The sequence below is a fragment of the Musca vetustissima genome, unplaced genomic scaffold (genome assembly GCF_032173495.1).
Source record: "Musca vetustissima isolate MV318-11 ecotype Yass unplaced genomic scaffold, APGP_CSIRO_Mvet_v1 utg62833, whole genome shotgun sequence".
In the NCBI taxonomy this organism is placed as follows: Eukaryota; Metazoa; Arthropoda; class Insecta; order Diptera; family Muscidae; genus Musca; species Musca vetustissima.
Window position 1 is genome coordinate 58,078 of NW_026889163.1, and position 27,971 is coordinate 86,048.

The 27,971-nt window shown below is 37.2% G+C and overlaps 5 protein-coding genes across 5 annotated transcripts; 3 read left to right on the forward strand and 2 right to left on the reverse strand.

The window, feature by feature from the left end:
- Positions 1 to 1,986: 1,986 nt before the first annotated feature.
- LOC133336874 (rhodanese domain-containing protein CG4456) lies at positions 1,987 to 4,614 on the reverse strand. The gene is made up of 3 exons (XM_061545148.1): positions 4,398 to 4,614; positions 2,119 to 2,278; positions 1,987 to 2,041 (listed from the first exon to the last, which is right to left on the reverse strand). Exons 1-3 carry the CDS (start codon positions 4,612 to 4,614, stop codon positions 1,987 to 1,989), a joined length of 432 nt encoding a protein of 143 aa, XP_061401132.1.
- Positions 4,615 to 7,614: 3,000 nt separating this feature from the next.
- On the forward strand, positions 7,615 to 8,269 carry LOC133336866 (heat shock protein 23-like). The gene has a single exon (XM_061545140.1). The coding sequence runs from the start codon at positions 7,639 to 7,641 to the stop codon at positions 8,260 to 8,262; it is 624 nt and encodes a 207-aa protein (XP_061401124.1). The 5' UTR covers positions 7,615 to 7,638; the 3' UTR covers positions 8,263 to 8,269.
- A 1,835-nt stretch (positions 8,270 to 10,104) lies between these two features.
- On the forward strand, positions 10,105 to 10,741 carry LOC133336865 (heat shock protein 67B3). The gene has a single exon (XM_061545139.1). The coding sequence runs from the start codon at positions 10,105 to 10,107 to the stop codon at positions 10,672 to 10,674; it is 570 nt and encodes a 189-aa protein (XP_061401123.1). The 3' UTR covers positions 10,675 to 10,741.
- A 779-nt stretch (positions 10,742 to 11,520) lies between these two features.
- LOC133336875 (uncharacterized) lies at positions 11,521 to 18,903 on the reverse strand. Its single transcript, XM_061545149.1, has 3 exons — positions 18,660 to 18,903; positions 18,118 to 18,539; positions 11,521 to 11,558 (listed from the first exon to the last, which is right to left on the reverse strand). The coding sequence occupies exons 1-3, from the start codon at positions 18,830 to 18,832 to the stop codon at positions 11,521 to 11,523; spliced, it is 633 nt and encodes a 210-aa protein (XP_061401133.1). The 5' UTR covers positions 18,833 to 18,903.
- A 6,268-nt stretch (positions 18,904 to 25,171) lies between these two features.
- Positions 25,172 to 27,956, forward strand: LOC133336876 (adrenodoxin-like protein 1, mitochondrial). Its single transcript, XM_061545150.1, has 4 exons — positions 25,172 to 25,223; positions 27,325 to 27,376; positions 27,429 to 27,535; positions 27,706 to 27,956. The coding sequence occupies exons 1-4, from the start codon at positions 25,172 to 25,174 to the stop codon at positions 27,948 to 27,950; spliced, it is 456 nt and encodes a 151-aa protein (XP_061401134.1). The 3' UTR covers positions 27,951 to 27,956.
- Positions 27,957 to 27,971: the final 15 nt, after the last annotated feature.

Sequence of the window (27,971 nt, forward strand, 5' to 3'; positions counted from 1 at the left end):
ACTTACAATATTTCACCAATTGCCATTCATTTGTCCCATCCTAAGAGTAAAACAATGCACTTAAATAATGATATAAATAATTATATATTCTTTTAAACTTACCTATTTTAACCAAGAAAACACGTTTTCTTTATCTAAAATTTCTTATATGTATATATTTTCAAGAAGAATTTTCTATTTGTTTCTGTCAATATTTCATAGTACACTCGATTCAAACTATTTTTGTTTTGTTTTCATATTTCGAGAAGAACGACATTTTCGACGACATATCATGTGTTTAGTTATGAATGACAATTCCATAATTTTCGTCAACGTTTCGTTAACGAAATTGTCACGCAAGAGAGTATTTTCTACTGGGTTGTTAAGACCATATCAACATGGTTTTCGTAGTGGTCTTTCAACTATTACCAATCTTATACACTTTACTTCTACTGTGATAAAGGGATTTTTTCAGCGTAAACAAACCGATTCAATTTATACAGACTTTAGTAAAGCTTGAAAAGTAGACTATTATGTTGAATACTATGATGGTACTAAAAATATTAAATGGTAATATACCTTCGGTTTTCCTAATTTCTTCTATTAGAATAAATGTTCCTGTCCGATCTAGTAGGCACTATCAACTGTTATATGTAGACTTCCAACGCACGACTTTAACTCTGTATACTCTAATGTAGATTTAAGCTTGAGCGTAGAACAAATAAAATCTAATATTATTCTATTTTTAAATGCGTAGTAAAACTTATTAATAACAAACTGGCTATTGAAGTGGATTCTGTAGCTGGTTTTCGATTCCACTCTCAAATCCCATCATGATACGAATCATGGTGTGTGCGCGATCCCTACGTAAGGGGAGGCCGCCCCCTCGGTCGGCGGCGGTGGGAAAGAGAGGCATGGAATGTCGATTAAAAAACGCAAAGGCCTAAAACCAACGGTCTGACATTATCATCGAGACAGCCATATTCACTCAAACTTTTTATAACCTTTTATATGAGGTTATGCCATGATATAGCTTTTGACAAAAGATTTGACCAGACAAGATTTGAGAACATGAAATATCAAACATAAATCGGTAGAAAAACGTGCCCAAATTACCGAATAATCCAGGTGGCCCAAAATTAAGTGTCTATACTTATATTTCCTATATGTAAATCTGGACCTAATTGAACAACCGTGGCATATACCATTTGGAGTGCTGCAGCACCGTGCGCTGTCCACAATTTTATCTCGTATATATGTATATGGAACAGACGTAGACTTCTCGATGCACCACTTACATACAATCAGACTAAAATATATATGACAGATATATCTACATCTAAACCAAAATATATATGTGTAAGAACAAACATGGGGATTTGCAACAAAACAAAACTTTACAATTTTCATAAAATCCGACGAAGCTATATCAGGGAGCTATATGTGAAACTGAATCGATTTCAACAAAACTTTACAATCTCAAACTGGACTCAACTGAGTACGCTGTGCTAAATAGCGTCTCTATCGGAAAAATATATGGGGTTTGGTGCACCTTTTACATAAAATCGGACGAAACTATATATGGGAGTTATAACTAAATCTGAACCGATTTCAACAAAACTTCACAAACATTAAATTGGACCTAATTCAGTACGCTGTGCAAAATTCTGTCTCGATCGGACAAATATTGGAAGTCTGGTGCACCATTGAGATAATATTCCGTCTGATCAAACATAGTAATATACAAATTTAATTGGATGTCGCCCATCTCCTGCTACATAATAAAATCCAGCCTTTTTAAAATAACAAAAAAACACACACACACAATTACAGTTGCAATTTAAAATTATTGTATTGGTTATTATTAACATAACTTTTATATAATCTATAAACGTAACATTGTACAGCATTCATATACAGTGAAGAAACTTGTAAATATTGTATTGCTTCGTCAGTGGATTCTCCCTATGAACTGATCATTTCATCCATTCTGTGTATTAAAAACCCTTATAAGCCCTCCCTCTTCGACCATTCCATCCATGAACCCAAATATGGTTTAGCTCTGAAAAAAAAAAAACAAAATGTTATTTAGTAGTTATTTAATGTGTGCCTCCTATTTAATGTCGAGTCTATACTTACTTCATCCAACCTTTTGACTTTGCCAAATCGGCACCCATCTGGGCATACTGACCACCTAGACAGGTAAATATAACAACGGCATCCTTGGGTGGTTTTTCACGGCCATACATTTGCTTGAACTCACTGTCTTCCATCATCAGTGCAGCTTCTAATTCGGTGACTAAAAGAAAAACCAAACAAATAAATGATGGGTAAATGGGAAAAGATGGGTAGGACTATATATAGAGTAAAGTAATAATTGTTACCAAAAATCGAGTAAATTTGAAATATTTCAAACAACATACATTACATTTTTGGAATAACTCACATTGCTTTATTTCGTAAAAGCCAAAATATTGACTGATTGCAAAACAGCGGATCATACCATTTATTACAAGAAGGATTGAACCCCTTGAACTCTTTGCAACATTTCGGATCCGACTAACATTATATTACGGGAAGTTCGACTCCGTTGGAGATCTATTTGCACAGTTTTATTACAATAACAAATTACATGGGAACTCTAGGAATTATTATGACTATGGCAACGTGGCTTATTATTATTTCTTCTTTCTGCGTCTCTTTTCTTTATTTTTATGTTTAGTCTTCTCGAAGTTTCTAAGCGTACCGTTTGGTGCAATAAAGCTCTTGTAAATTAGAAATTATTTCTATCTTTTAATCCAGTCCCATCACACAGCTGTAGAAGGTCAGTTGTTCTTATAACTGGATCCACGAGAAACACTCCACAAGCAGCTCTGAACGCGATGCTGAACTTAGGCCTCTGGGTCTCAGCATTAAATGTCAGGCTACGTGTAATGCCCTAAGGCTGCATGAAATTTTGGCGAAATTTTGCTTACGGACATGGATGTATCCTGAACGAACAAGGTATCACATTGGGCCAACGTGTACAACTAAGCGACTATATATCACCAGACTTGAGATTTGACGATGTAGATGTCGTAACACACCGTAAGGACGACTGGAACCCTCCTCTGGACGGCCTGGTTTTCCAATATGGAAGAAGGTACAGGGCCTGGCGTCTACTGTGAAAGACTAGGCCTTGAGCTTACCTACAATTTGGATAGCAACTGTAGTGTTTTCCAAGCTGAAATCTTCGAGGTCGTTGAATCGGTGACTATCTTTGTGGTCATCCTCGAGTGTAGAGCAGTTTTGGAAACACTTACTAACAGCTTTCGGATGTACTGGGTACCAGGACACTGTGACATCAAGGGTAATGAAAATGATCTCAATCCACAGGCCTAGCAATCGATGACTCAATCAAACCATCCATCTGTCACTTTTTCCGCAATTTTGAGGCGTTATTTGGCGAACGAGTCAATGAAATTTGGCACAAGGAAACATGGTGCAATGGAAACAAGGAAGGAAACTCTGCCAGCCAAAAGAACAAAGTCACTGTTGAAACTGAGAAAAACTGAAATAAGAGTAATGACGGGAGTCATTGCTGGTCATTGCAATAACATTGCCTTTACCTGAAAGTGGAACCATGATTTTACTGATTACTGCAAACTCTGTTACGACGAGAAGGGGAGACGGAGACAATTGAACATCTCCTGTGTCGCTGTCCGGTTCTGGCCTATAGGCGGTACAGATTTGTGGGTTCTCACTTTCCGCCGTGTCTAAGCTTATTTTCAAGCCCCTGCTTTATGTGATAATAGCTTGCGGTAGCGGGTAGCAATTGGGGCGCTGAAAAAGAAACCTTGTTGACCTCTTATAATCGCTGTCCAGTTCTGGCCTACAGACGACAACAATGGAACCTGTTTAATCTACAACATAATCAGTGGTTGGGAAAGTGTAACCTGAGCACGTAATACGTTTTTTTGTCCAAAATTTCTACGACCATCGACACTATTTACTGCATACCTCCTCTTTACTTCCTCATTAGCTTGTCTCCATATCTTTTCTTGGATTATTACAATGGACCGGACGGTCTCCAAGTGCTACAGTCACAGTGACTGCACATCCCCAAACCTAACCTAGCATGTGGTACAGGCTCTTACACTATGCTGCACTTAAGCCTGCGGAATTAGCTGCATATTTCAAATTTGAGTCAATCCAAAACTTTTACAACAACACATTATTTTTGGTTGTATTTTTGGTTCACTTTCATAAAATCCGAAATTAGTCCACACAGGACTTCGTTATTTTCACATAACGTAAAAAGTAAGCAAAATAATGTTCACTTACATGGAATATTGATTAAATACTTTTCAGGATGATTTGGTAAATCTTTAACTTCTTCATGTGTCGTGAAAAAAGTTAGCAGAGTAATTTTCACTTACATGGAATATTGATGCTCGTCGGAATTGCACCATCATTTTCCACCATATCACGACTTCTAACCTCAATTAAAAATTTTTCAGGATGATTTGGTAAATCTTTAACTTCTTCGTATGTCGCGAAATCCTTCATTTGATTTTCATCATCAGCCAAACTCCAGTGTACCAGATTGGAACACAATAAAATGCACAGGACAATTGCGAACTTCGCGTGAAACATTTTGTCTGTAAACCGTTGTTGTTGTATATTCGTGTCAACGATATTAACTGATCTCTGTTTGTGAAAATCGTTTGAATTTTATATACGAACAAAATAGACACAATTTTCACAACAAAATCAAACAAATTCAATAATCATAAATTATGATTAGTGCCCTTCATTAAAGGGAAGTGGCGGATCACGAATGTCAACCCGGTTGATTGTGAAAATTAACTAAGTCTTTATTTAATATTTTGTATTTATAAAATGTAAACACGGGCATGTTACCATAGGATGAAATCAACTATACAAATAAAGATACGCTTACATGTCTACCAATCAACACATTTTTATGTCCATTGTCCCTAAAATAAATTATCATCGGTTGCACATGGTGAACACTTTGTCACGACCAATGCCATATGTTCTACACACTCAATTTTTAAAAATTCTAAATGTGAAAAAATATTTTTTGTATAGTTATATTACAAACTTAGTAATGTTCTCTTTTGGAACCGTGTTCATTTTTCGAAATTACTCTTTGCGTAAGTTCTGATTTGATTATAGCCGCTAAACAATTGTATATTTGTGAAATGCAATACTCGCTTGCATGTTTACAAAAAAGTCATTCTAAACACAAATATCGCGTTCCGCTAATGGGGAAATTTGTGTAACCCAACACATTTTAACAAAATGTCAATAATAACACTTTATTCAAGCGACCAGACGACGTAAAGTAGTTATACAGTAATTTATTTGAATAGGTCATACGTTTTGAAAACTTCCACAATGATTTGAGGGGGTTAAATTAAATTTGTTCGAAATAATCGCCTCAATTAGCATAAAGTAAATAAATTTTAGATCGGTGTGAAATGCCAATTTAATTTTTTTACTAACATATCATCTTATAATTGAATGAGAATTTAGTTTAAAATGTATAGTGGATTTTATAAATATATTTGTGGTGTTCTCTTAAAAGTCACACAGAAATTTCGAAGTTATTCCGAACAAAAAATGATCCTCCTACTCTCAACGTAAACCAAAACGACCAGTCGACCAACAACAATAACTAATGCTAAATAGGAATATGAAAATATCCACCACAAAATCAACATCCACACTGTTCACCACATGGGTGAAATTAAGCTCCCGCTGAACACAATGGCCGATGGAGAACTGATTCTGGGAGTAACGTTCGCCAGCATTTACAAGTCGTCTGGGCAAGCCACTGCTCTATGCGATAAGCTGAGAGGTAGGAACTAGGGCCTCATGTCACTAGCTGACAGCACTTGGGGCGCTGTAAGTAATACGCAGTGAAAGAATATCCAGGCCTGCCAGGATGCTGCCCTGAGAACTGGAACAGGGTGTCTCCTCAGTGGACCATCTTCATGAGGAGACGAGTATCTGACAGAATTATATGTTGTCAATGCAATACTTGCTTAGGAGTTATCGTCGGGAACATCCCTGTCATAGCCTTATGAACAGAACTCCCCCGCCCAGGCACGTAATGAGAGATATTCTAAATCTAGAGAGAGAGGCCCAAAAATATAAACGTGAACCACTAGATCAAGAAGCCTATCAAGCAAGTTTGAATGTTATTCACACAGACGCAGTCGCTCAGGCAGCCAGTAGATCAATATCGAGTAAATACCAAAAGCGGAGACCAACCCCCATCCATCGCAACAGAGGAGAAACAGCTGCTCCGGCAAACACGAGTAGTCTTAGCTCAAGTAAGATCAGTTCAATTCATATTGGACAAGAATTGACGACTCGATACCTAACAGATGTCCTGCATGTGGACTAGGACCACACGACACGTTGTACCTCTTCAACTGCCCAACTAGGTCGAATCACCTATCGCCGATTTCACTATGGACACAATCAATTCAAGTTGCAACATTTTTGAATTTGGAGATAGAGGAACTAGAACCAGACAATCCATAACCCATATTATGTATTCTGTTGCTACAACAACAACTATTGCTAAATCACAGCACAAAATGTGCCTTCAAAATGTAAAATCGGGAGATTTTTCAAAATGAATCTTAATATGTACAAATGTGAATTATATTCGCCTTTTACATATTCTAACTTCAGAAGTTCAGCGGGTAGCCATACCCTCCATACAACTTTGGAATTATATATAATAGTACCCAAACAGTACCAATTTCCTGTACTGCAAGAATCTACTACTTCATTCTGCGATAACGAAATTTCCTTTATGGTATCGAAGAATATAATAAAATCTAGTAGATTCCTGCAGCACGGGAACAGGCCAATAATGACTAACTAAAATGTTAAACAATTCGGTTGAGGCAAGCTGCTTAAATTTCACAAAATAATGCGAACATTTTGGAATGAGGTTTGCTAATTGATAACACCTCAGTTGCAACCATCCGCTGGAACCATCAAATTGAAATGATTAGATCCGTCCAATTACAGCTAATTCAATTGAGCTATTCTGAACATTAACTATTTACATATTTGTGATTCAAAGTCTCTTGTAATTTCATCTATATTCCAACACGATTTTTAAAAATTTTAATTACGTTCGCTTGCATTCCTATTAACATCAGTACATTTTTTTCTTTTCTATGGATTCACCCTCACTAAAAATAGGTGTAACAACACATCGAGAAACTTCGAAGTATGTATCACCTTCGCAGCAGTTTCTCTGCTGCCATACGAATGCAATATAAAGAGAAAGTAAAAGAAAATGCATACAAATGGTTACCATTTAATGGTATATTCCGAAATCTCTTCTGAAATGCAGAGAATTTGCAAACAAAACTAAAATTGAGAACAATACTTTTACTCTCAGTCCCAGAAGCCTCATTACAATTGCCATTCTAGAAAATATGAGAAATGTCTTTTTTTAATGAACAAATCAAATAAAAGCCGACAATATTTTCCGTTTGGCATTAGTTGTATTGAGCAATTCGTACGCTAAAGACAAGTGAGCGCTAAACAAAAACTAAAGTTCCAATAATTTGTTTGCAGTTGCGATATTAAGTGACAGTAATCTAATTAAAAGCGGAAGTCAAAATGTCTACACTACCATTGCTGTTGAGCCTTATTGATGAATTGGATCGGGAATCACCATCCTATTATGGAAATGATTTTGGTCTGGGTCTTTCACCATATCTGATTCACAGTCATGCTCATCGTGAACCTATTACAAATTCCGTTGGCTATACAATGCCCTTAAGTTTGCTCAGTCGCTTGAGTGAACGTCAAGCTGCCAGACGACGTGATAGCAAAGAGGACCGCATATCGCCCATTGGTAAGGATGGCTTCCAAGTGTGCCTGGATGTGGCCCAGTTCAAACCCAATGAATTGAATGTAAAAGTTGTCGACAATTCCATCGTCATTGAGGGCAAACACGAGGAACGTGAGGATCAGCATGGCTATATCCAACGTCACTTTGTACGTCGATATGTACTACCAAATGGCTATGATGCCGAAAAGGTAGCATCCACCCTATCTTCGGATGGCATTCTTACCGTTAGTGTTCCAAAGCCTCAAATTGAAGATAAGTCGAATGAACGTGTCGTGCAAATCCAACAGACAGGACCGGCCCATTTGAATATTAAGCAAAACTCCAAGGAAAAGGGAACAGAAACAAATGGAACAGCCACCAATGGTGCTGCGGAAGAAGAGAAAAAATAAATTACAAGAGTGGCAGCATTGCAGCGTGGAAAAAATTAAACGTTATTTAATATTAAAAATATAGAGGCGATATTGTAAACGTTTATAACGTCATCTTTACTATTATTATAATTCTGGTAGTTTGTTGTTGTCATCGAAAATTACTTGCCTTAATTACATGCATTTATGTATTCACACATGCATACATATTTATCAGTAGCATTAAAAATTAGATTTTAGAAATATATTACTTTTGAAATTATCCTATTATGTTAAATATTTCCATTTCATATTTCACATTCATACACTTAAAATAATTGAGAATAAAAGACATGAATTTAAATATATAAACATACATAATATAATACTCATATGTATCTGTGTTATCAATGATTTGAATTTGCGGAATTAGATTGGTGTCAATGTTTTGTACGGAACAAATGGGGGGAAATTCTTAACTCCAGCAATATATTTAATGTAGCCTAGGATGTGCATTTTATGCCGACTAGAAGGAGGAAAACGTTAATCCGCCTTTAAATCTGGTTATACCCAAAAGTGGTTCAACGAAAAATGTGGCTTTCAAAAAAATTTTTTGATTTACGAAATAATGTGTGAAGATGTTGTTACATAATAAATACTTAAAATCGGAAACTACATGCAATTTTTATCATATCCAACATGCATTCGGAAGGTTGTTTCCAAACTTCGTCAAGAGAATCATGACATTTTTTAGCCTTGGTTGTATGTGGTGGCGTTTGGGATCATTGATATGGGCTATGTGTATGTCCACTAGGACAATAACTAAACCTGAAGGTGCTTTTAATACCATGAGTCTATACATAAGATGAATGTAAATGTCGGTACATTCATTCCAAGGGTTTTCTGGTAAATAATGAAAGTTGAAAGTTTTTTCTCGAACAATGTTCAAAATTTTCGGAAATATATTATAGTCATATACAGACATATCTGCAACGTTTGATAATGAAAGTATACTCTTTGATTTTTGTTGATTGATTTTTACGTTCCTGCACTTTGAGGATACATTATGGCATTTTCTTGATACACTATTCCACAAAAGTAGACAACAATACAAACTGCAATAAATACAGCAGTTGCTAGCAATGAAATATAGCGATTCAAAACTGTGAAACCCTTTAACGATGCACGATAAACGATAAAGAGTAAGTCTATGATTATAATTTACAATGGTTTTGATATGAACTAAAAACTGGAATAAATCGAAAGCACAAACCCAAGTAGAGTCAATCGATATGTTGACCCCGACTTAAGAACAAGTACGTGACTGAATATACATATACCTTCAACTTATTTCATGGCCTTTCTGTTCGTAATCGGAATTTATTATCATTTAATAAGACCTAGAAATATGGAAAAATATTCAAATAAATTTTTTTGTATGTTCCAATTTGCGAACACTTTTGATCAATACTATTAGTGATAGGTCACTTCAGTTCAAACATCTGATGTAAAAGTTGCAACAGTCTCTTATACCAAAGCGAATGAAAATTCTCTTTCAACATAAGCACAAAGAGCAATTTGAGGATACAACATCTGCAATCAATAAACACATATTTAGAGATATATACAGACAAAAGTCCAATTTTTGTGGAAGCTGAAGAGCTTTCAATTTAAAGCTGGTATCCAGCACACAATAATAGCATTCAGTCTATACTCGTCTAGGCACAAAACAAGTCCAGTTTTTAACAAGTGGCATAAAAACGCACATATTTAAATAGAACACCCATACCTATTTCTGAGAATAGCATACAGTTGCAGTGCATATTCAAAGGATTCCAAATATTTAAGTGAAAGTCAACAAGGTCTCTATAAAGTGAAAATAAAATGGCTGCTTTACCATTTCTGCTGAATTTAGACTCTCATCCTTTCTACAATCCTGACATGTTTCCAAACAGTGTTTATCGCAGGCATCATGCTCGCCAGCATCACCCATTGGATATGCACACAATGGGTTTAATATCCCGTTTGGCTCCACATTTTCGCCATTTGGATATTTCCAAAGGAAAGGAGGATCTATCACCTGTTGTGGGTGGTCTCAATCATAAGGATGACGAATTTTCTGTATATCTGGATGTAGGACTCTTTCGTCCGGATGAGTTAAATGTCAAAGTTGTCAATAATCATTTAATTATTGAAGCCAAGCATGAAGAGCGCGAATCTGATGACTCCGGTTATATCTCACGTCACTTTGTGCGACGCTATGAGCTTCCCAAGAATTGTGACCAAGATGCTATTATATCGAAATTAACTACGGATGGAGTATTAAGTGTAACATTGCCCAAGACAAAGGATGGTGTCAAGGAACGAGTTATACCCATACAGCAGACTGGGCCACATGACCTATTTTTGAAAAATAAATCAAATTCCGAGGAAAAGGTTAAACCAGAGCAATAAATGGCTCAAGCGTAACATATTACCAAAGATATTGAACATTTTATGATATATATCAACTCACTAAAATTTTAATTATAATAACAAATATATATATACTCAATGTATTTGCCATATAATGATTGATACAAACAAGTCCCTCTATTAATAGGGAAGTAATCAAAAAAAGTAAAAGTAATCAAAACTTAAACATTTAATTATGTTTATTTCATTTGATGTTTATGGAAATTTATAAAATAACCACTGCATTAATGCATACATTTAGCTTTGTAATAACAAACAAAAACGTGTATCTTTGATAAATAAAAAATACATTTTATTCTCACATTTATTCAATAAAAAATCTTAATGGAATAGAGTTCGTTGTTTCTATGCAAAATAAAAAGGTTGTACAAATCTTTAAAATTATAATAAAAAATCGAAAACAATTCGATTAATAGAATATTATTGTAGCTTCTGGAACAGATCAATACAAATTATATAGGGAAGGCGCCTGAAATTCTCTACCGGGTTAACGCAATGTTTTCATGTTAACCAAATCTTAGATACTTCATGCGTATTTTAACTAAGGACAAATTTTAGTAGTAATCTTTTGCAGATCATCTTCCTGAAACTACATATTTTCCCGAAATCTTACATCTTCCTTACAATACGTTCGTAGTATTTTCATAAGTATAAACATTTGCAGAGTCAATTTTCAGCGTTATTAACTGGGAACTTTTCAAAAATGAAATTATTTAATAGCAATCTAGGATATATACAGAGTAGAATCTCGTTATAACGATTTCTATATTGTCAGTCATTATAGTTAAATCGAAATATCGTTAACAGCATTTTATTTTAATTTTTCTACTTGAAAATCTTTAACCAATTCGGTCCGCCAAAATCTGTTGGGAGAAGAAAAACCCTAACTGGATTTTGAATTATTAGCTAAGGTTTTTGTTTTTGATATAAACAAAATTAAAATGTTTTCAAAATCAGTTGTAATTAATATTCAACATTACAGCACTCAGAGAAAAATCTTACTGTTTAATGGGAATAATTATTATAATAATATTTGTAAGACCATATTGTGAAAAAACTCGATATTCCATAAAATTTTCGTCAGTTTCCAAATTTTGTTTACTCCACGATGCAATAAAAATTTATTGAATTAATTTGTATTAAAGTTGAGTAAATCGATAATTAGATAAAATACTGCATTTTTGTCAATAGTCTGCATTTTTTTCCAATTGTCGGCATGTCATGTTCCAACAGTCGGCATGTCGCATTTTTGTTAAACAAAAATTATATATTTAATCGATTTTTCTGTTATTTAAATTAATAAACTATTGTTACGTTCTTAGATTTTACTAAATCCCGTGTAGACGTTGTTTTATTTCCCGATACAATTCGTACCAAATAAAACGCGGGTTCTTTCTGATTACGATTATTACAATGATTTTATTCACACAACTTTACTTTGCACTTTACTTTACACGACGGTTTCAATTCGCGATCTGATTCACAACTGACTCACTGCCTTTCCATTCCCTCTATTTATATGAGCCCTGCCTGTCGCTACAGAAGTTTCTAGACGATCTGGTAACACCTAGATCACGAACAATCTACCAATGCAACAAACACATTGAGTAACAATAACAACAACAAACTTACTGAGTGAACAATAACAACAACAAACTTGAGTAAACAAACTTACAATAACAACAACACATATACAGGCGAGGGAATAACAAAGAAAGAGGAATAACAACAACACATATACAGGCGAGGGAATAACAAAGAAAGAGGAATGACGTTTAACAAGAATTGTACGACAATAACAAAATAGAAAATGAAAGAGGAAATGGAAGGATGTAGAAAAATCTATGCAGTGGTTGTTGTTGTGAAGTTATTCAAATAAACTGCGTAGTAGAAATTTACGTTACAATTCAAATTCTTAAATTAACGGAATTCATCTAAATTAACTTAAATCTATAGTTATATTCGTAACATTGCCCCCCGCTTAAGCCTGTTCGTCCCGAATAGGCACAGTTCCCGTTCCGTAGGGGGCCAGCCGCTCCAAATGTACAACTTTCATCTTCGATCTGGGACTGTCACTCCTCTGGATGCGATAAACGACGTCATTTATTTTCGTGACAATCTTGTAGGGTCCTTCCCAGTGCGTCTGCAATTTGGGGCAAAGTCCTTTCTTTCGTTGTGGGTTGAACAATAGTACCAGTTGCCCTTCTTGGAACCCATCGGTATTTGCCGCTCGATCGTACCTTGCCTTCATGCGGTTGCTAACCAATTTTATTCGATGGCGAACAGCATCGTGGACTTTACTAAAAGAGTTCTGCCTGTCTTCTTCTTGGTTCACATCGTGGTTTGGGGTAGCACCGAATATCAAATCGCCAGGTAGCTTTAATTCATTTCCGAACAGAACTTTGGCTGGAGTCCGGGATGTGGAATCATGAATGGCCGATCTATAAGCCAGTAAAAACTTTGGAATATGCTCATCCCAGTCTCGTTGGCCACTGTCCACCACTTTCCGTAGATGTTCTTCAAGGGTGCGATTGAATCTTTCCACCATGCCATCTGATTGTGGATGTAGGGGCGTCGTTCTGGTTTTCTTAATTCCGTAGGAGTCACACATTTCCTTGAAGATCGCTGATTCAAAATTCCTACCTTGATCGGAATGAACCTCAGATGGAACACCATAGCGACAAATCCAATTTTTGCTGAACACATCCACAATTGTCCTGGCTTCTTGATTTGGGATAGCATAAACCTCCGGCCATTTACTGAAGTAATCCATGACCACTAAGACATACCGGTTCCCAGAGTCGCTTGTGGGGAACGGTCCAGCTACATCCATTGCGATTCTTTCAAAAGGGGCTCCTGAATTATACTGCTGCATGTAGCCTCGACTCTTCCGTGTTGGACCTTTAGCTGTTATGCACCTTTCACAATTGGCGATCCAGTCGGCAATGGATTTTTGACAGCCGACCCAGTAGAATCTCTGCTTTACCTTTTCAGCGGTCTTTGCTATGCCAAGATGTCCTCCACTTGGCCCATCGTGAAACTCCGACAAGACATCTCTTATTTTGGAGTCTGGGACGACGATCAAGTTCCGGTGAGATTTACCGTCCTCACTTTCCCATTTGCGATATAGGCAGCCATCTTTTATAAGTAGACTGTCCCACTGCGCCCAATAGGATTTTAAAAGAGGGCTTTCGGAGGTAATTTCTTTACGACTAGGTCGCTTGCCCGTTTCAATGGCCGAAATTACTTTGCCCAGAATGGGATCTCTTCGTTGTTCCGTCGACCAATCTTCACCCGACTCAAACTGCAATAGTCGGACATCAACGATATTCTCCTTATTCTCAGCCTTTGAGCAATGCCTGCATTCTACCTTGCATGGCCGACGAGACAGGGCATCAGCATTACCGTGTTTTCCGCCTTTTCTGTGCTCGATTCTGAAATCATAACTCTGGAGCCTCTCGATCCAACGGGCTAGTTGACCTTCCGGATTCTTAAACCGCAGCAACCATTGGAGAGCAGCGTGGTCGGTCCTCAGCAGGAAATGCTGGCCATATAGGTATTTGTGGAAGTGTTTAACGCTCTCAAGGGCAGCAAGCAGCTCTCTCCTCGTCACACAGTAATTCCTCTCAGGCTTCGACAATGTCCGGCTGTAGTACCCGATGACTTTTTCCTGTCCGTCGATTTCCTGGGAAAGGACGCCACCAATGCCGCACGCACTTGCGTCTGTGTCCAGAGCAAACTTTCCGCCAGGTATAGGGTATGCCAAAATGGGGGCTCTGCATAGCATGTCTTTGAGTTTACTGAACGCCTCTTCTTGGTCGTTGCCCCACTGGAACCTCTGGCCTTTTTGCGTTAAGCGGTGTAGACAGGCGGCGATGTTGGCAAAATTTGGGACAAATCGACGGTAGTAGGTGCAGAGACCCAGAAAGCTTCGCAGCTCATGGAGATTTCGGGGCTGCGGCCAATCTCTGACGGCTTGAATTTTCTCCTTATCCGTCGATATGCCCTCCGGCGTCACGTGATGCCCCAGGAACTTCACCTCTCGTTGGAAGAGACTGCACTTCTTTGGGTTCAGCTTGAGGCCTGAAGACGAAAGCTGCTGAAGAACATCCTTTAAATTCTTGATGTGTTCGTCGAAGTTGCGTCCCATGACTATGATGTCATCCAGGTATATGAGGCATGACTTCCACTGCAGCCCTTTTAACACACGCTCCAGCCCTTTTAACACACGCACAATTGGCGATCCAGTCGGCAATGGATTTTTGACAGCCGACCCAGTAGAATCTCTGCTTTACCTTTTCAGCGGTCTTTGCTATGCCAAGATGTCCTCCACTTGGCCCATCGTGAAACTCCGACAAGACATCTCTTATTTTGGAGTCTGGGACGACGATCAAGTTCCGGTGAGATTTACCGTCCTCACTTTCCCATTTGCGATATAGGCAGCCATCTTTTATAAGTAGACTGTCCCACTGCGCCCAATAGGATTTTAAAAGAGGGCTTTCGGAGGTAATTTCTTTACGACTAGGTCGCTTGCCCGTTTCAATGGCCGAAATTACTTTGCCCAGAATGGGATCTCTTCGTTGTTCCGTCGACCAATCTTCACCCGACTCAAACTGCAATAGTCGGACATCAACGATATTCTCCTTATTCTCAGCCTTTGAGCAATGCCTGCATTCTACCTTGCATGGCCGACGAGACAGGGCATCAGCATTACCGTGTTTTCCGCCTTTTCTGTGCTCGATTCTGAAATCATAACTCTGGAGCCTCTCGATCCAACGGGCTAGTTGACCTTCCGGATTCTTAAACCGCAGCAACCATTGGAGAGCAGCGTGGTCGGTCCTCAGCAGGAAATGCTGGCCATATAGGTATTTGTGGAAGTGTTTAACGCTCTCAAGGGCAGCAAGCAGCTCTCTCCTCGTCACACAGTAATTCCTCTCAGGCTTCGACAATGTCCGGCTGTAGTACCCGATGACTTTTTCCTGTCCGTCGATTTCCTGGGAAAGGACGCCACCAATGCCGCACGCACTTGCGTCTGTGTCCAGAGCAAACTTTCCGCCAGGTATAGGGTATGCCAAAATGGGGGCTCTGCATAGCATGTCTTTGAGTTTACTGAACGCCTCTTCTTGGTCGTTGCCCCACTGGAACCTCTGGCCTTTTTGCGTTAAGCGGTGTAGACAGGCGGCGATGTTGGCAAAATTTGGGACAAATCGACGGTAGTAGGTGCAGAGACCCAGAAAGCTTCGCAGCTCATGGAGATTTCGGGGCTGCGGCCAATCTCTGACGGCTTGAATTTTCTCCTTATCCGTCGATATGCCCTCCGGCGTCACGTGATGCCCCAGGAACTTCACCTCTCGTTGGAAGAGACTGCACTTCTTTGGGTTCAGCTTGAGGCCTGAAGACGAAAGCTGCTGAAGAACATCCTTTAAATTCTTGATGTGTTCGTCGAAGTTGCGTCCCATGACTATGATGTCATCCAGGTATATGAGGCATGACTTCCACTGCAGCCCTTTTAACACACGCTCCATCAGCCTTTCAAATGTAGCCGGGGCGTTGCAGAGTCCGAATGGCATGACATTGAACTGCCAGAGACCCCCATTAACGCCAAACGCTGTTTTCTCCTTATCTTTCTCGGCGATCTCTACTTGCCAGTACCCACTCTGCAGGTCGAGGGTGGAGAACCATGACGTCCCGGCTAATGTGTCCAATGTGTCGTCGATTCTTGGGAGCGGATAACTGTCTTTCTTGGTGACATCATTTAACTTTCGGTAGTCCACACAAAACCGGGTGCTTCCGTCTTTCTTCTTGACCAAGACCACTGGGGAGCACCATGGACTTGACGATGGTTCTATTACACCACTCTTTTCCATTTCACTTATCAGCTTCTGGACCTCGTCTCTTTTGGCCAGGGGAACACTTCTTGGAGGCTGTTTAATGGGTCGCGCGTCTGCTGTATTGATTTCATGCTTCACCACTGACGTTCTTCCTTGGTGCTCTTTTGTCAACGCAAAGGTAGAGGCATACTTCCATAATAGCTGCTTAGCCTTGTCCCTCTCGGAAGGTGATAATTGGTGTGTCCACTCTTTTATGTAGCCGTCGAGGTGCTTCTTCTCCATGGCTGCTGGCTTTTCGGTGCTAGTTTCCAAATTAATCACAGCTTCAGCTGGTGTGCATTGTCCAACATCGGAAAATTGGCAAATTTGCTCTTGCTTGTTTGAGAGGTTCAAAACTCTAACAGGAATCAATCCGTCCTCGTTGCTTTTCACCAGGGCGTTCGCTATTAGGATGTTACTGTATCTGTTTTCTGCTGGTTCCACCACCCACAACTTCTCGGCTCCACAATCTCCATCCATAGGTACCCATATTATTGCTTCGGCACAGGGCGGTATTATCTCTGGATGGTCCGTAGTCAGACGTCTAATGGGTGTACTTTCATCGTAGCCCACGTTTAACGGAATTTCGACGTTAGACCAGGTCATCACACGCTCTTTCATATCCAGATTGATACCGAAGGCAATCATAAAATCTGCGCCTATTATCACTTCGTCTACGATATCGGCAACTATAAAATCGTAATTCACCGATTTATTGGCAATAGTTAGTCTCAGGGTAATCTTGCCGTGTACGGCCGCGGGCTCCCCCGTTGCTGTGCGCAGTCTGACTCCATTAAGTTGCGTTATGTTTCCCTTTACCAGATCTGATCTTATGATGGACTTTGATGCGCCAGTATCTAACGTCAGAACTCGCTTGTCACCATTGATGTACCCAGTTGTTGTTAGGTTGTGACTTTTCTGTTGTACTATTGCTATGGAGATTGTGGGGCCATCGTCGATGGGAGCCAGTTCATGCCCCGCTGGACTGGCTCGATTTAGTTTAACGGTGACTCATTGGTGGACTGTTGAGCCATTCGTCTACCATCTTTCGTTGGAGGTGGTGACGATGACCTGGATCGTTTGCGCTTAGCTCTGCATTCGCGCGCAATATGACCTGCTTTATCGCAGTTGTAGCATCTAACCCTGGGCTTAGTCATCCCTACTAACTTTGTTTGTTCTATTACCCGCCTCATGGCGTCCTCGATCGAGTTAACGAGAGATTTGGGTTCGAAACTTTTGGTCTCCAGTTGGCGAATCTTGTGGGTCTGGGGCTTAACAATTATTCTTGCCGTCTCCTGGGCAAGGGCAAACGACACGGTTTCGGCAAATGACGTTTTTGGTGACGCATATGTTGCACATTTAATCTCAGGGTCACGTATGCCATTCACAAAGGTTTCGATTTTCATACGGTCCACCAATGGGTGATTCTCTCCTGGATACGCCATTAGCACCAAACGTTCCACCTCAGCTGCAAAGTCTTGCAACGTCTCGTTTGCCCTCTGCACTCTTCCCCTTAATTCCATAAGGTAGATGTTTTGTTTATGTTCGCCACCGTACTTACGTTCCAGTGCAGCAATAACATCTTCATAGTTGTTTCTAGAAGCAACAGGAATACTCTGTATAACATCAGCAGCACTGCCCTTCAATGCCAGAAGTAGTGCAACCGCTTTGTCGCTGTCGTTCCACGAATTTCTAGAAGCCACTGTCTCGAACTGTAACTTGAAAACATTGAATGACGTAGAGCCGTCGAATACAGGAGGTTTGATTTTTAGTGTGTTATCAGGAGCTCGCACCGGACCACCTTTAATTTCCAGTTCCGAAATTTTCTTCTCCAGATTCGTAAACCTGTGGTCGTGGGCCAGAAATTTCTCGTCAACCGACTGCACTTTCTTATCCAAATCTTTAATTTGGACCTCCACGGTTTCCACTCTCCTTCCAATAACTTCTGTAATGTTCTCGAGTTTCTCGTTCATTCTACAGTTCTCTGCCTTGAGTTCATCTAACTTTCTGGAATTCTCTTCGAACATTCGTCTCGAGTTTTCTTCTAACTTTCTGGAATTCTCTTCGAACATTCGTCTCGTGTTTTCTTCTAACTTTCTGGAATTCTCTTCGCTCCTTCTGAAATTTTCCTCAAACATTTTGGCCAGCATTTCTCTGAAATCGTCACCCCTGGCAGCTACTGACGAGACTTCCCCACCGTTGGATTCGCCCATTTCCGATAAATCCACTTCATCCTTACTGTCAAACTCATATGTATCGATGTTCATACCACGGCGCTCGAACTCATCCAACAGACGTTTTTGTAGTTCAGCCTTGTTGCCAGTAGAGGACAATTCCAACTTATTGAGCTCCTTCTTTAAGTCTTCCACTCGTAGATCCTTAAACTTCATCGTAGTATTATCGTAATCCCACTTCTGACACCAATTGTTACGTTCTTAGATTTTACTAAATCCCGTGTAGACGTTGTTTTATTTCCCGATACAATTCGTACCAAATAAAACGCGGGTTCTTTCTGATTACGATTATTACAATGATTTTATTCACACAACTTTACTTTGCACTTTACTTTACACGACGGTTTCAATTCGCGATCTGATTCACAACTGACTCACTGCCTTTCCATTCCCTCTATTTATATGAGCCCTGCCTGTCGCTACAGAAGTTTCTAGACGATCTGGTAACACCTAGATCACGAACAATCTACCAATGCAACAAACACATTGAGTAACAATAACAACAACAAACTTACTGAGTGAACAATAACAACAACAAACTTGAGTAAACAAACTTACAATAACAACAACACATATACAGGCGAGGGAATAACAAAGAAAGAGGAATAACAACAACACATATACAGGCGAGGGAATAACAAAGAAAGAGGAATGACGTTTAACAAGAATTGTACGACAATAACAAAATAGAAAATGAAAGAGGAAATGGAAGGATGTAGAAAAATCTATGCAGTGGTTGTTGTTGTGAAGTTATTCAAATAAACTGCGTAGTAGAAATTTACGTTACAATTCAAATTCTTAAATTAACGGAATTCATCTAAATTAACTTAAATCTATAGTTATATTCGTAACACTATTATTATCGGCCGTTTCCATCAGCATTGTATTGAAAAAGTTATTTAAAATAATTTTATTTATTAAAATATTACAATTGTAAACATAGCACCGACTTTGGGAACCTGTTATCCAATTCTCGCATTTCAGAGGTTAAAAAATATCATTTCTTCTATAAAACTACTCCTATACACTTATTTATCATTTTTCCAATTTGAAGCCAAAATGATCGAAAACGTGTATATTATGCACTCATATGCCGACTATAGGAAAACCTTAAAATATTTGTTCTAAAGGACGGCATTGATAAAAATATAGACTTTTGCATGAATATGGAACTAATAAAATCTAATATAATTGTATTTTTAAATTAATAATACAACTTAATAACAAACTGGCTGTTGAATTAGATTTCTGTAGCTGGTTTCATATTCCATCATAAAGCGGATTATTGTGTATACGCGATCCCTACGAAAGGGGAGGTCGCCCCCTCGTTCGGCAGGGGTGTGAAAGTGAGGCATAGGAACGCTCGATAAAAAAAGAGCCTTGTAAAAATATATAATTTTAATATAGTTACAAGTTAATATAGTAACAAGTATAATGGACATGCCCACAAATTTTTTTCTTAAGAAACATAAATTATCACTAGTGTTAAAAACACAAAAAATAATATTAATGATTTTCAAATTTGTATATATTTCTTGGAAAACTTCTTAGTTCATATAAAATAACAAATTTTGGCTTAAGTTGAGTTTAGGGGCTCATCTCCAATTTTTCTGAAATTTTTACCACAGGTAGATCTCGTCTCCCTGATCACGAAAATATATGACATTCATGGGGAAACCCATATTTCCCGAGATATGGACCTCTGAAGTTCCGTAATTCATATGCTCATAACTTGGACATTTATGGGCCGACAATCGTAATATTGACGGATATTTATCCCCGGCCGAAGGCCGGCTATATAAGAAAAACTTTGAAATAAAGGAAATTTTAATCGCGTAGCCAATTTTTCCACCTGTCCATAGCAGAAAGTCTTAAATCCCCGGCCGAAGGCCGGCTATTTAGAAAAAAATAGTTTAAAAAATATTGTTGATGCGTTAGCCGAATTTTCCGCCTGTCCATAGGAGAAAGTCTTAAATCCCCGGCCGAAGGCCGGCTATTTTTTATAAATTTTTAATTAAAACGAATTTAAGTGGAAATATAATGTGTACGCTTTACAATCATACCAATATTACCTTCACCGATTCATAAATAACGAAGTTATGAGCATAGGAATTTCGGAACTTTAGAGGTCCATATCTCGGGAATTATGGACTTCCCCCATGAAAGTCATATATTTTCGTGATCAGGGAGACGAGATCTACCTGTGACAAAAATTTCAGAAAAATCGGAGATGAGCCCCTAAACTCAACTTGTTCCCAAATTTTAATTCATAAGGAATACTTTTATTTATTAAATACAATAAGATCTTATTACCTATTTTTAACATAAGCTATGAGGATAAATTAAAGTCTATGTTACTTTTAATCTGGATTTTCTTTCCCGATCTTCCATCTTTTTGCGTTGCATCTCCAACATTTGTAGGCGCATTTTTTGTAATTCAGATTTGTCAGCACCTTGTCTGCTCTGCCTACCACCCATCGTTGTCGTTTCTTCCGTTTTGATTTTATCAGTTGATAATGACATGAGATTTTGTTCAGTTCGTTCTGTTGTCCCACTAATGGAAGCGACAACATTTGAAATATTCTTCACAACTTCATGTACATTGCTTTTATCGTTCATCGATTCAACAGATTCCTCCTTCAAGACATTCTGAGGATCGGAATTGGAATTCCTATCGATCATCTTGTAAAGAACGTCCATCAACTCTTTATGTCTACGATCGCGATTCCGCTCCCTAATCTCATTGATTTCCAACAATGTTTTACGTATTGTGTGACTCAAATGTCTAATAGATTTTGTGGTTCCGAAATCTTTATCCAGCATTTCGGCTGTTATATTAGTAGCATCCTCAACATCGCTATCGCCGCTATCTGTATCTACGGCATTACTGATCACAGTGGTAACAATTTTTCGCCTTTTCGATTGATCTAATTCATCAACAAACCTCCTCTTCTTTAGCATGGTAGTTCAAGTCCAATTTTATTCGCAACAAACGGTGTAACATTAAGCCTTCTTTGGTCAAATAGAATTTATTTAGATACACCGACCGAATTTAAAAACGTTCCAAATGACCAAATAGGGATAGACTTCAACGATTGCACTTTAAGTGTTAAACTATTTTTTTTTCTTTTTAAATGATTTATATGTACAAGAAAGAGAAAACGCATATTTCCACAGTAGAAACCAGATATAACGCACAACGGTTATAAGCAACTACACATATAACGAACAAAGCTAATTCTTTCTCAGATATTTTCATTAGTTTTCTTATACACAACAAACGATTGAAAACGATTAGGGTAATAAGTTAAAAAAATCGACCCCGCGATTATATATTTAAAGGAATAATTATTACAATGTTGTATGTTTTCACAGAATGCATTAATAAGGATTAATTCAGTACCCATTTATACTCCTTAATGTTATTAATATGTAAAAGCGAGATAAAACCATGCTTACTACAGTCGAGCACGCTTAAAGTAAACACAGGATATACTGAACAACATTTTCTCATATGTATTTTTTTATTTTTAATCAATGTTGAAAAAGGCACATTATTGGTGTTTTATATTCTAATGGGAACCCAAGCCAGCCATTTCCTCTTCTCCACTACTTAGATTTTTTCATAATCTTTTCTTCAACAACCTATTTGCGGTTTACGAGTCATGTTATGTTATGGGACGTTGTAGACATCAATATCAAGGCACAATGTTAATAAAAGTATTGCCAAAAAATCTATTCGAAATTCGGAGATTTTCATTTATAATTTTGTTTTTTAATTTTTTGGTTCAACATTACAACAACATTTTTGACATTTATTTGTCCAACAGCTGGGCCGATGCGGCTACCTTATTAAATATACCTTGCATCTACCTTGATCAATAGGTTCGTTCGTTTACTCAATAATTTGTACGAATTTATACAAATTATTACAAAATGTTGTTCGTTTACCCAAAAGTCCAGTAAAAGAGAGTGAATTGAGAGAGCAGATTTGACAGTTGTGTTACTGAGTATTTGCAAATTCTTACAAGGAAAATTTACTCAGTAAGAATTTTCTTGTACCATCAGCTGATATTTAATCAGCTGTTTTGTTATGTTTTGTAAACAAACAAAAACTTGTTCTCAAGAAAATTAATTGTTTCGTGAATTTTATTTTGATTTTGTATCATTAAATACCAAAATGGATGAAGAAAACGCAAGTATTTAAAAATAAGGTAATACAAGAGTAACTGGCGAACGATTTTTTAGGATCAAAAACCAAACAAAAAAGTGTGCATACCTAACATGTCTGGAACACCATCGGTTATGTCCACCCCCATATCAATTGCAGATACAGGAATAACAGGTCGCAACCCTTTAAAATGTTTGTGGGGAACAAACAACATCAATTTTCCGCTTGTTATCCATTTTTCTAGTAAAAATGCTGCTTTTTAGTTTGCGCGAATTTGTTTGTTGTTTTAATCAGCTGTGTCGAAACTATATTTTACTGGATGTTGTTCGTTTACTTTTTGCAGTTTTCTCTCTTGAGAAGGAAAAATTCGTATTTACTCTCTGCAAATTCTTACTGAGTAAATATTACTGGGAAAGTAAACGAACGAACCTAATATGTTTCTTTACTTTGTCCTGATTTAGATTAGGCGAGTTTACTTGCGGCAATTATTATCGTTCTCTTTTGAACTTGCTTCATGCGTCTATACAAGGCAATTCGGTTTCAAAAATATATTTTTTTACATTTTGTGACAATGTTCTGGATTGGTATTTCAAATTACTGACACTACAAACAAAATACACAAAACGAATTGCCAGAAAATTGTCGGTACGGGCAATTTTTTTTCAATTTCTATTCCCCTTGCCCCTCTCTCCTGCAAACAAAGACTTGCCGCAAGTAAACTCGCCCAATCTAAATTGAGACTTTTATTTCTTTCGCCAAAGCAAATATCGAAATTTTTATTGTTTTATATACTGAAGTTCACTATAAAAAACCGATATATCATGAAGAATGCAAAAAAGAATCGATTTAAAAGGCTTTCATTATTATATTTCAGATGTCAAAAGATCAGACAAATTTAAACACTTTAGTAAAAGTCTATCTAAAACGACTTATATTTTAAAAATAAACACATTTCTTTTATTATGGTCAACTATGTAAATTTTGAATCGCTACACAAATTTATTAACAAATATTATACATTAAATAAACAGCGCACACCACCGCCGATATTCTCCATGTTTAATTTTTATGTCTATGCTTTGTATTCAGCGGTTTCAAGCATTTTAATATACGCCTTAATTTCTAAATTTTTTTATTTCATTAATTTTATTTTTCAAAGTTTAGTGTTTGGCTACGATTTTCACCGCTTTTAAGACACTTTTACGCAAAAAATCATACAGAATCATAAATTTTGACATGTTTTCATTTTAATGCCATCAAAAAAGATATTATTTTCCAAAATTGAAAAAATGACTTTTTGCCTAAAAAAACTGTCCAAATTACCTATAGCGGATTGTAGAGTTTCATTCTTTACAAAGAGAATGGGAAGAGATTGTGAAAAATAAAAAAAACTACTTCGAAATTCGTAAATTGGCTTCATTCAATTTAAAAAAATGAATATTTTACATTTGAATTTAAATGTTTATATCAAAGGTTATTTTTTCGCAATGAAAACATATACAGTGGTGGTCACGTAATTAAAACACTTTTTGATCAGCCCTCGATTCTTTTGAAGTATTTTTGAAATTTTTTTAATTCAGAACACTTCGATATACTGCTCTTAAGAGATTTAGTGAGTAAATAGAAAATTAATGCATGCACTTTTTCCATAAATAACGGTTTTGAAGTGGCCACATAATTAAAACATTGTGTGATTTTTTTCCTTACTGCATTTTCATTTCATTTTTTTCATTTTTATTCAACAATAACATGTATACAAAGCCTTCAGGCCAAATAAGATGATACATTATGATTAACAATATGAATTAACTACTCCAACAAAGGGACATTTCAGACATGTCCAAACTAAATCCATAAAAAAATCTAAAACTAAAATTCTATACATAAAGAGTTCTTAAAAAATAACTATAATATATATTTTACCTATGGCACTTTATACTCGCCATACAAATGTGCAATTGGAAAAAAATTATCATACAAGGTGACGAACAAGCCTTTTATAAAACGTGAATGGGTAAGGCGTTGTACAGCCGCGCAACACGAACTAAAAACGAATCATTCATTCGATGGTGTACAACAGGAATCTGTAGCTGATTGCGCCTAGTAGACGAGCAAAAAACAAATGTTCTTACCAAAAATTGGGGACACTGATTCTTAACCATTTTAAAAAAATTAAGTAGCAAACGTGAATCAACATAAGAATGAAAAGAACAACCAAAGAAGTCAATTACATATGGCGTGACATGGGCACGGGTATTCAATCTATACACATACCGGATAACTCTGTTGACAGCCAACTGAATGAGACGCATATTAAAGGAACTAGAACCGGAGTAAACTTCCAAACAGTAAAGAAAAGCGGGCAAAACCAATGCAAAAGCCAATCGTTTCCTAAGAAAAAATGGCACAGCTAAATCCGTGGCATAAAGACCCCGAAGGGATGAATTCATCTGGGATGCAATCATGTTAATGTGACTTCCAAAACTCAATTTATCATCAATGACCACCCCAAGGCACAGCAATTCGGAGACAAATTCAATATATCTACCATCATAAGCAACAGATACAAAACTATTACTAAACGAACTAAAAAAAAGCGCTTATAAAACCTTCATGGCACAATCCATCATTGACTGAAACACTGATGCAAAACGACAGTCTCCTTTGAATAACAACTGAACATCATCAGCAAAAGCAAATGGTTCACAAAAAAAACTCAGCTCTGAAAAAAGATCATTAAGAAATAAAATAAAAAGTAGCGGCCCCAAAACCGACCCCTGAGGCACACCACTTTTAACAGGTAAAATAGAACTACATCTATTTTCAGCACAAACCAACTGCTCTCTCCCAGATAAATACGACGCCAAAAGATAACTCGCGCTTCTTGAAAACTTATACAACGATTGCAACTTACGAACCAACTTAGAATGATCGACCCTATCAAACGCCTTTTCCAAGTCAAGCGACAAGAGAACGCAAAACCTGGTATTGTCTAAACTAGCACGAATGCTATCCGTCAGTCCCAGTAAAAGCGATGCAGTACTTCTATTCCTTCTGAAGCCACATTGAACATCATTCAACAAACCATTGTTGTGCACGTAACAAATAATCTGAGACTTCAACACATGCTCAACAACTTTGGAACATATTGGCAATATTGGCAAAATTTGAAAATATTAAAAAAAAACTATTTAATTTAGGTAAATTATGTATGTTCCGAATGCACCAGAAATTGCTAGAATTAGTAGTAGTTAATATTTCTCAAAATAAATAAATATTTGAAATAAAAACTCAAAAAATTGGGAATTAACTTAAAGGAACGGTTCAATTTCGATAGCCTTTATTGAAGAAGGCCGGAATATTTTTGCAGTATGTGAGAAGATATCGATTGATATTGGCATTTATTATATCAAATCGATTGTTCAGGTAGTACAGAATATATTTGATCAAAAAATATATCAGTCATAACAGAACGAACAGAGTTCAACGTCTATGTTGATCTGGTGCGCACGATAACCGATTACATCCAAACTTTGCACATTGTAATATTTCTTCCAAACTGAGTTCTGGTTTGAAAACAGGGGGAATATCGTTATCGTCCTTCTGTTACCTCCCAAACAAAATGTTCAAAATTGTGGTAAAAAATAAATCTTACAATATCATGTGAACGGACTATCCGATTTCAAGCAAACTTTATACAAGCTAGATCAAGTCAGAAGATGGGACCCATTGGTCCTTGATTCGTAATGTAAAGTACTACTTAGATATAACTTTTTACATTTTTAAAGTTTTTCGTCACAGCGATTTTGATATTTCACACTTTTAGAATCTTCGCTACAAAAAAAGTTCGGGAACAGTACAAATGTAACGGCAATCCTTCCTACATATGTTTTTATGTACTGCTTTTCATACCATCAGCTGGTTATATATTATTACGCCGTTTAAATTGCACCATTAATATGGGCGGATGTACTTATTTGTAGAGACTTGTGCTTTATTGGTTCCAGTTTTAAAGCTAATTTATAAAAATTGATTATCTTTAATTAGGAATATCTTGAAAGTTTTTTATATTTTAAATGCGCATGCTATAGACATCTGAACATCCGTAAATGTTTAAGTGTGACCCCTCAAGATAACACTCACGCAATAACATATGTGAGATTAACCTCGTTTAGTTAAAATGTTTTGTTTATTTTTGCGGCAAATTTCTAACGGAGCACTCCACAGGAGTGTACAACAGATAAAAAGGATAACCCCACAGAAATTGCTGCATACAACAAGTAGTAAGTGTTTATATGTGGCTTTCAGTGCTATAGGCTACTAGTTTTAATTATGTTTTTTTTTTTATATTCAGCCTCCCGACACGGTGAATACGAATGGCAAGATCCAAAATCAGAAGATGAAATGTAAGTGAAATAAAATGTACATTAATTTGTTGTTTCATACATTCTTTTGCAGTGTTCGAGTTACATTTATTGATAAAAATGGAAAGCGAACCAAGGTGAACGGAAAAGTTGGGGACAATGTTCTCTATTTGGCTCATCGCTATGAAGTTGAAATGGAAGGTAAAGATTTCTGTCACAATTGTAATTTATGTAACCGTTGTTTGTTATTTTGTTATTATTTGACTATTAAATGACTATTCATCATTTATCAATGTATGAATTTGCAATATCATTATTGCCAGAGAAATAGATATTTTGTTTCAACTGTAGTCCTACATTTTATTTTCAAGGTGCGTGTGAGGCATCTTTGGCTTGTACAACGTGCCATGTTTATGTTCATGGTGATTATTTGGAGAAATTGCCAGAGGCTGAAGAAAAGGAAGATGATTTGTTGGATATGGCGCCCTTCCTTAAAGAAAACTCCCGATTAGGCTGTCAAATAATTCTAAATAAGGAATTAGATGGCATAGAACTGGAGTTACCCAAAGCCACAAGAAACTTTTATGTTGACGGGCATAAACCCAAACCGCACTAAATCGAGTCCTGTGCTTCGCCA

Excerpts from the sequence above, each read along its gene's own strand:
- LOC133336865 (XM_061545139.1), top strand. The coding sequence starts at position 10,105 with ATGGCTGCTTTACCATTTCTGCTGAATTTAGACTCTCATCCTTTCTAC.
- LOC133336875 (XM_061545149.1), bottom strand. The coding sequence starts at position 18,832 with ATGAACATCGATACATATGAGTTTGACAGTAAGGATGAAGTGGATTTA. Across the intron at positions 18,540-18,659 it reads AGCGAAGAGAATTCCAGAAA|AATGAACGAGAAACTCGAGA; the intron begins GTTAGAAGAAAA and ends AGAGAACTGTAG. Across the intron at positions 11,559-18,117 it reads TGCACTGGAACGTAAGTACG|ATTTTGGCGGACCGAATTGG; the intron begins GTGGCGAACATA and ends TTCTCCCAACAG.
- LOC133336866 (XM_061545140.1), top strand. The coding sequence starts at position 7,639 with ATGTCTACACTACCATTGCTGTTGAGCCTTATTGATGAATTGGATCGG.
- LOC133336874 (XM_061545148.1), bottom strand. The coding sequence starts at position 4,614 with ATGTTTCACGCGAAGTTCGCAATTGTCCTGTGCATTTTATTGTGTTCC. Across the intron at positions 2,279-4,397 it reads GACGAGCATCAATATTCCAT|TCACCGAATTAGAAGCTGCA; the intron begins GTAAGTGAAAAT and ends TTTTTCTTTTAG. Across the intron at positions 2,042-2,118 it reads AAGTCAAAAGGTTGGATGAA|AGCTAAACCATATTTGGGTT; the intron begins GTAAGTATAGAC and ends TTTTTTTTTCAG.
- LOC133336876 (XM_061545150.1), top strand. The coding sequence starts at position 25,172 with ATGAAAAGAACAACCAAAGAAGTCAATTACATATGGCGTGACATGGGC. Across the intron at positions 27,377-27,428 it reads CCAAAATCAGAAGATGAAAT|TGTTCGAGTTACATTTATTG; the intron begins GTAAGTGAAATA and ends ATTCTTTTGCAG. Across the intron at positions 27,536-27,705 it reads CTATGAAGTTGAAATGGAAG|GTGCGTGTGAGGCATCTTTG; the intron begins GTAAAGATTTCT and ends TTTATTTTCAAG.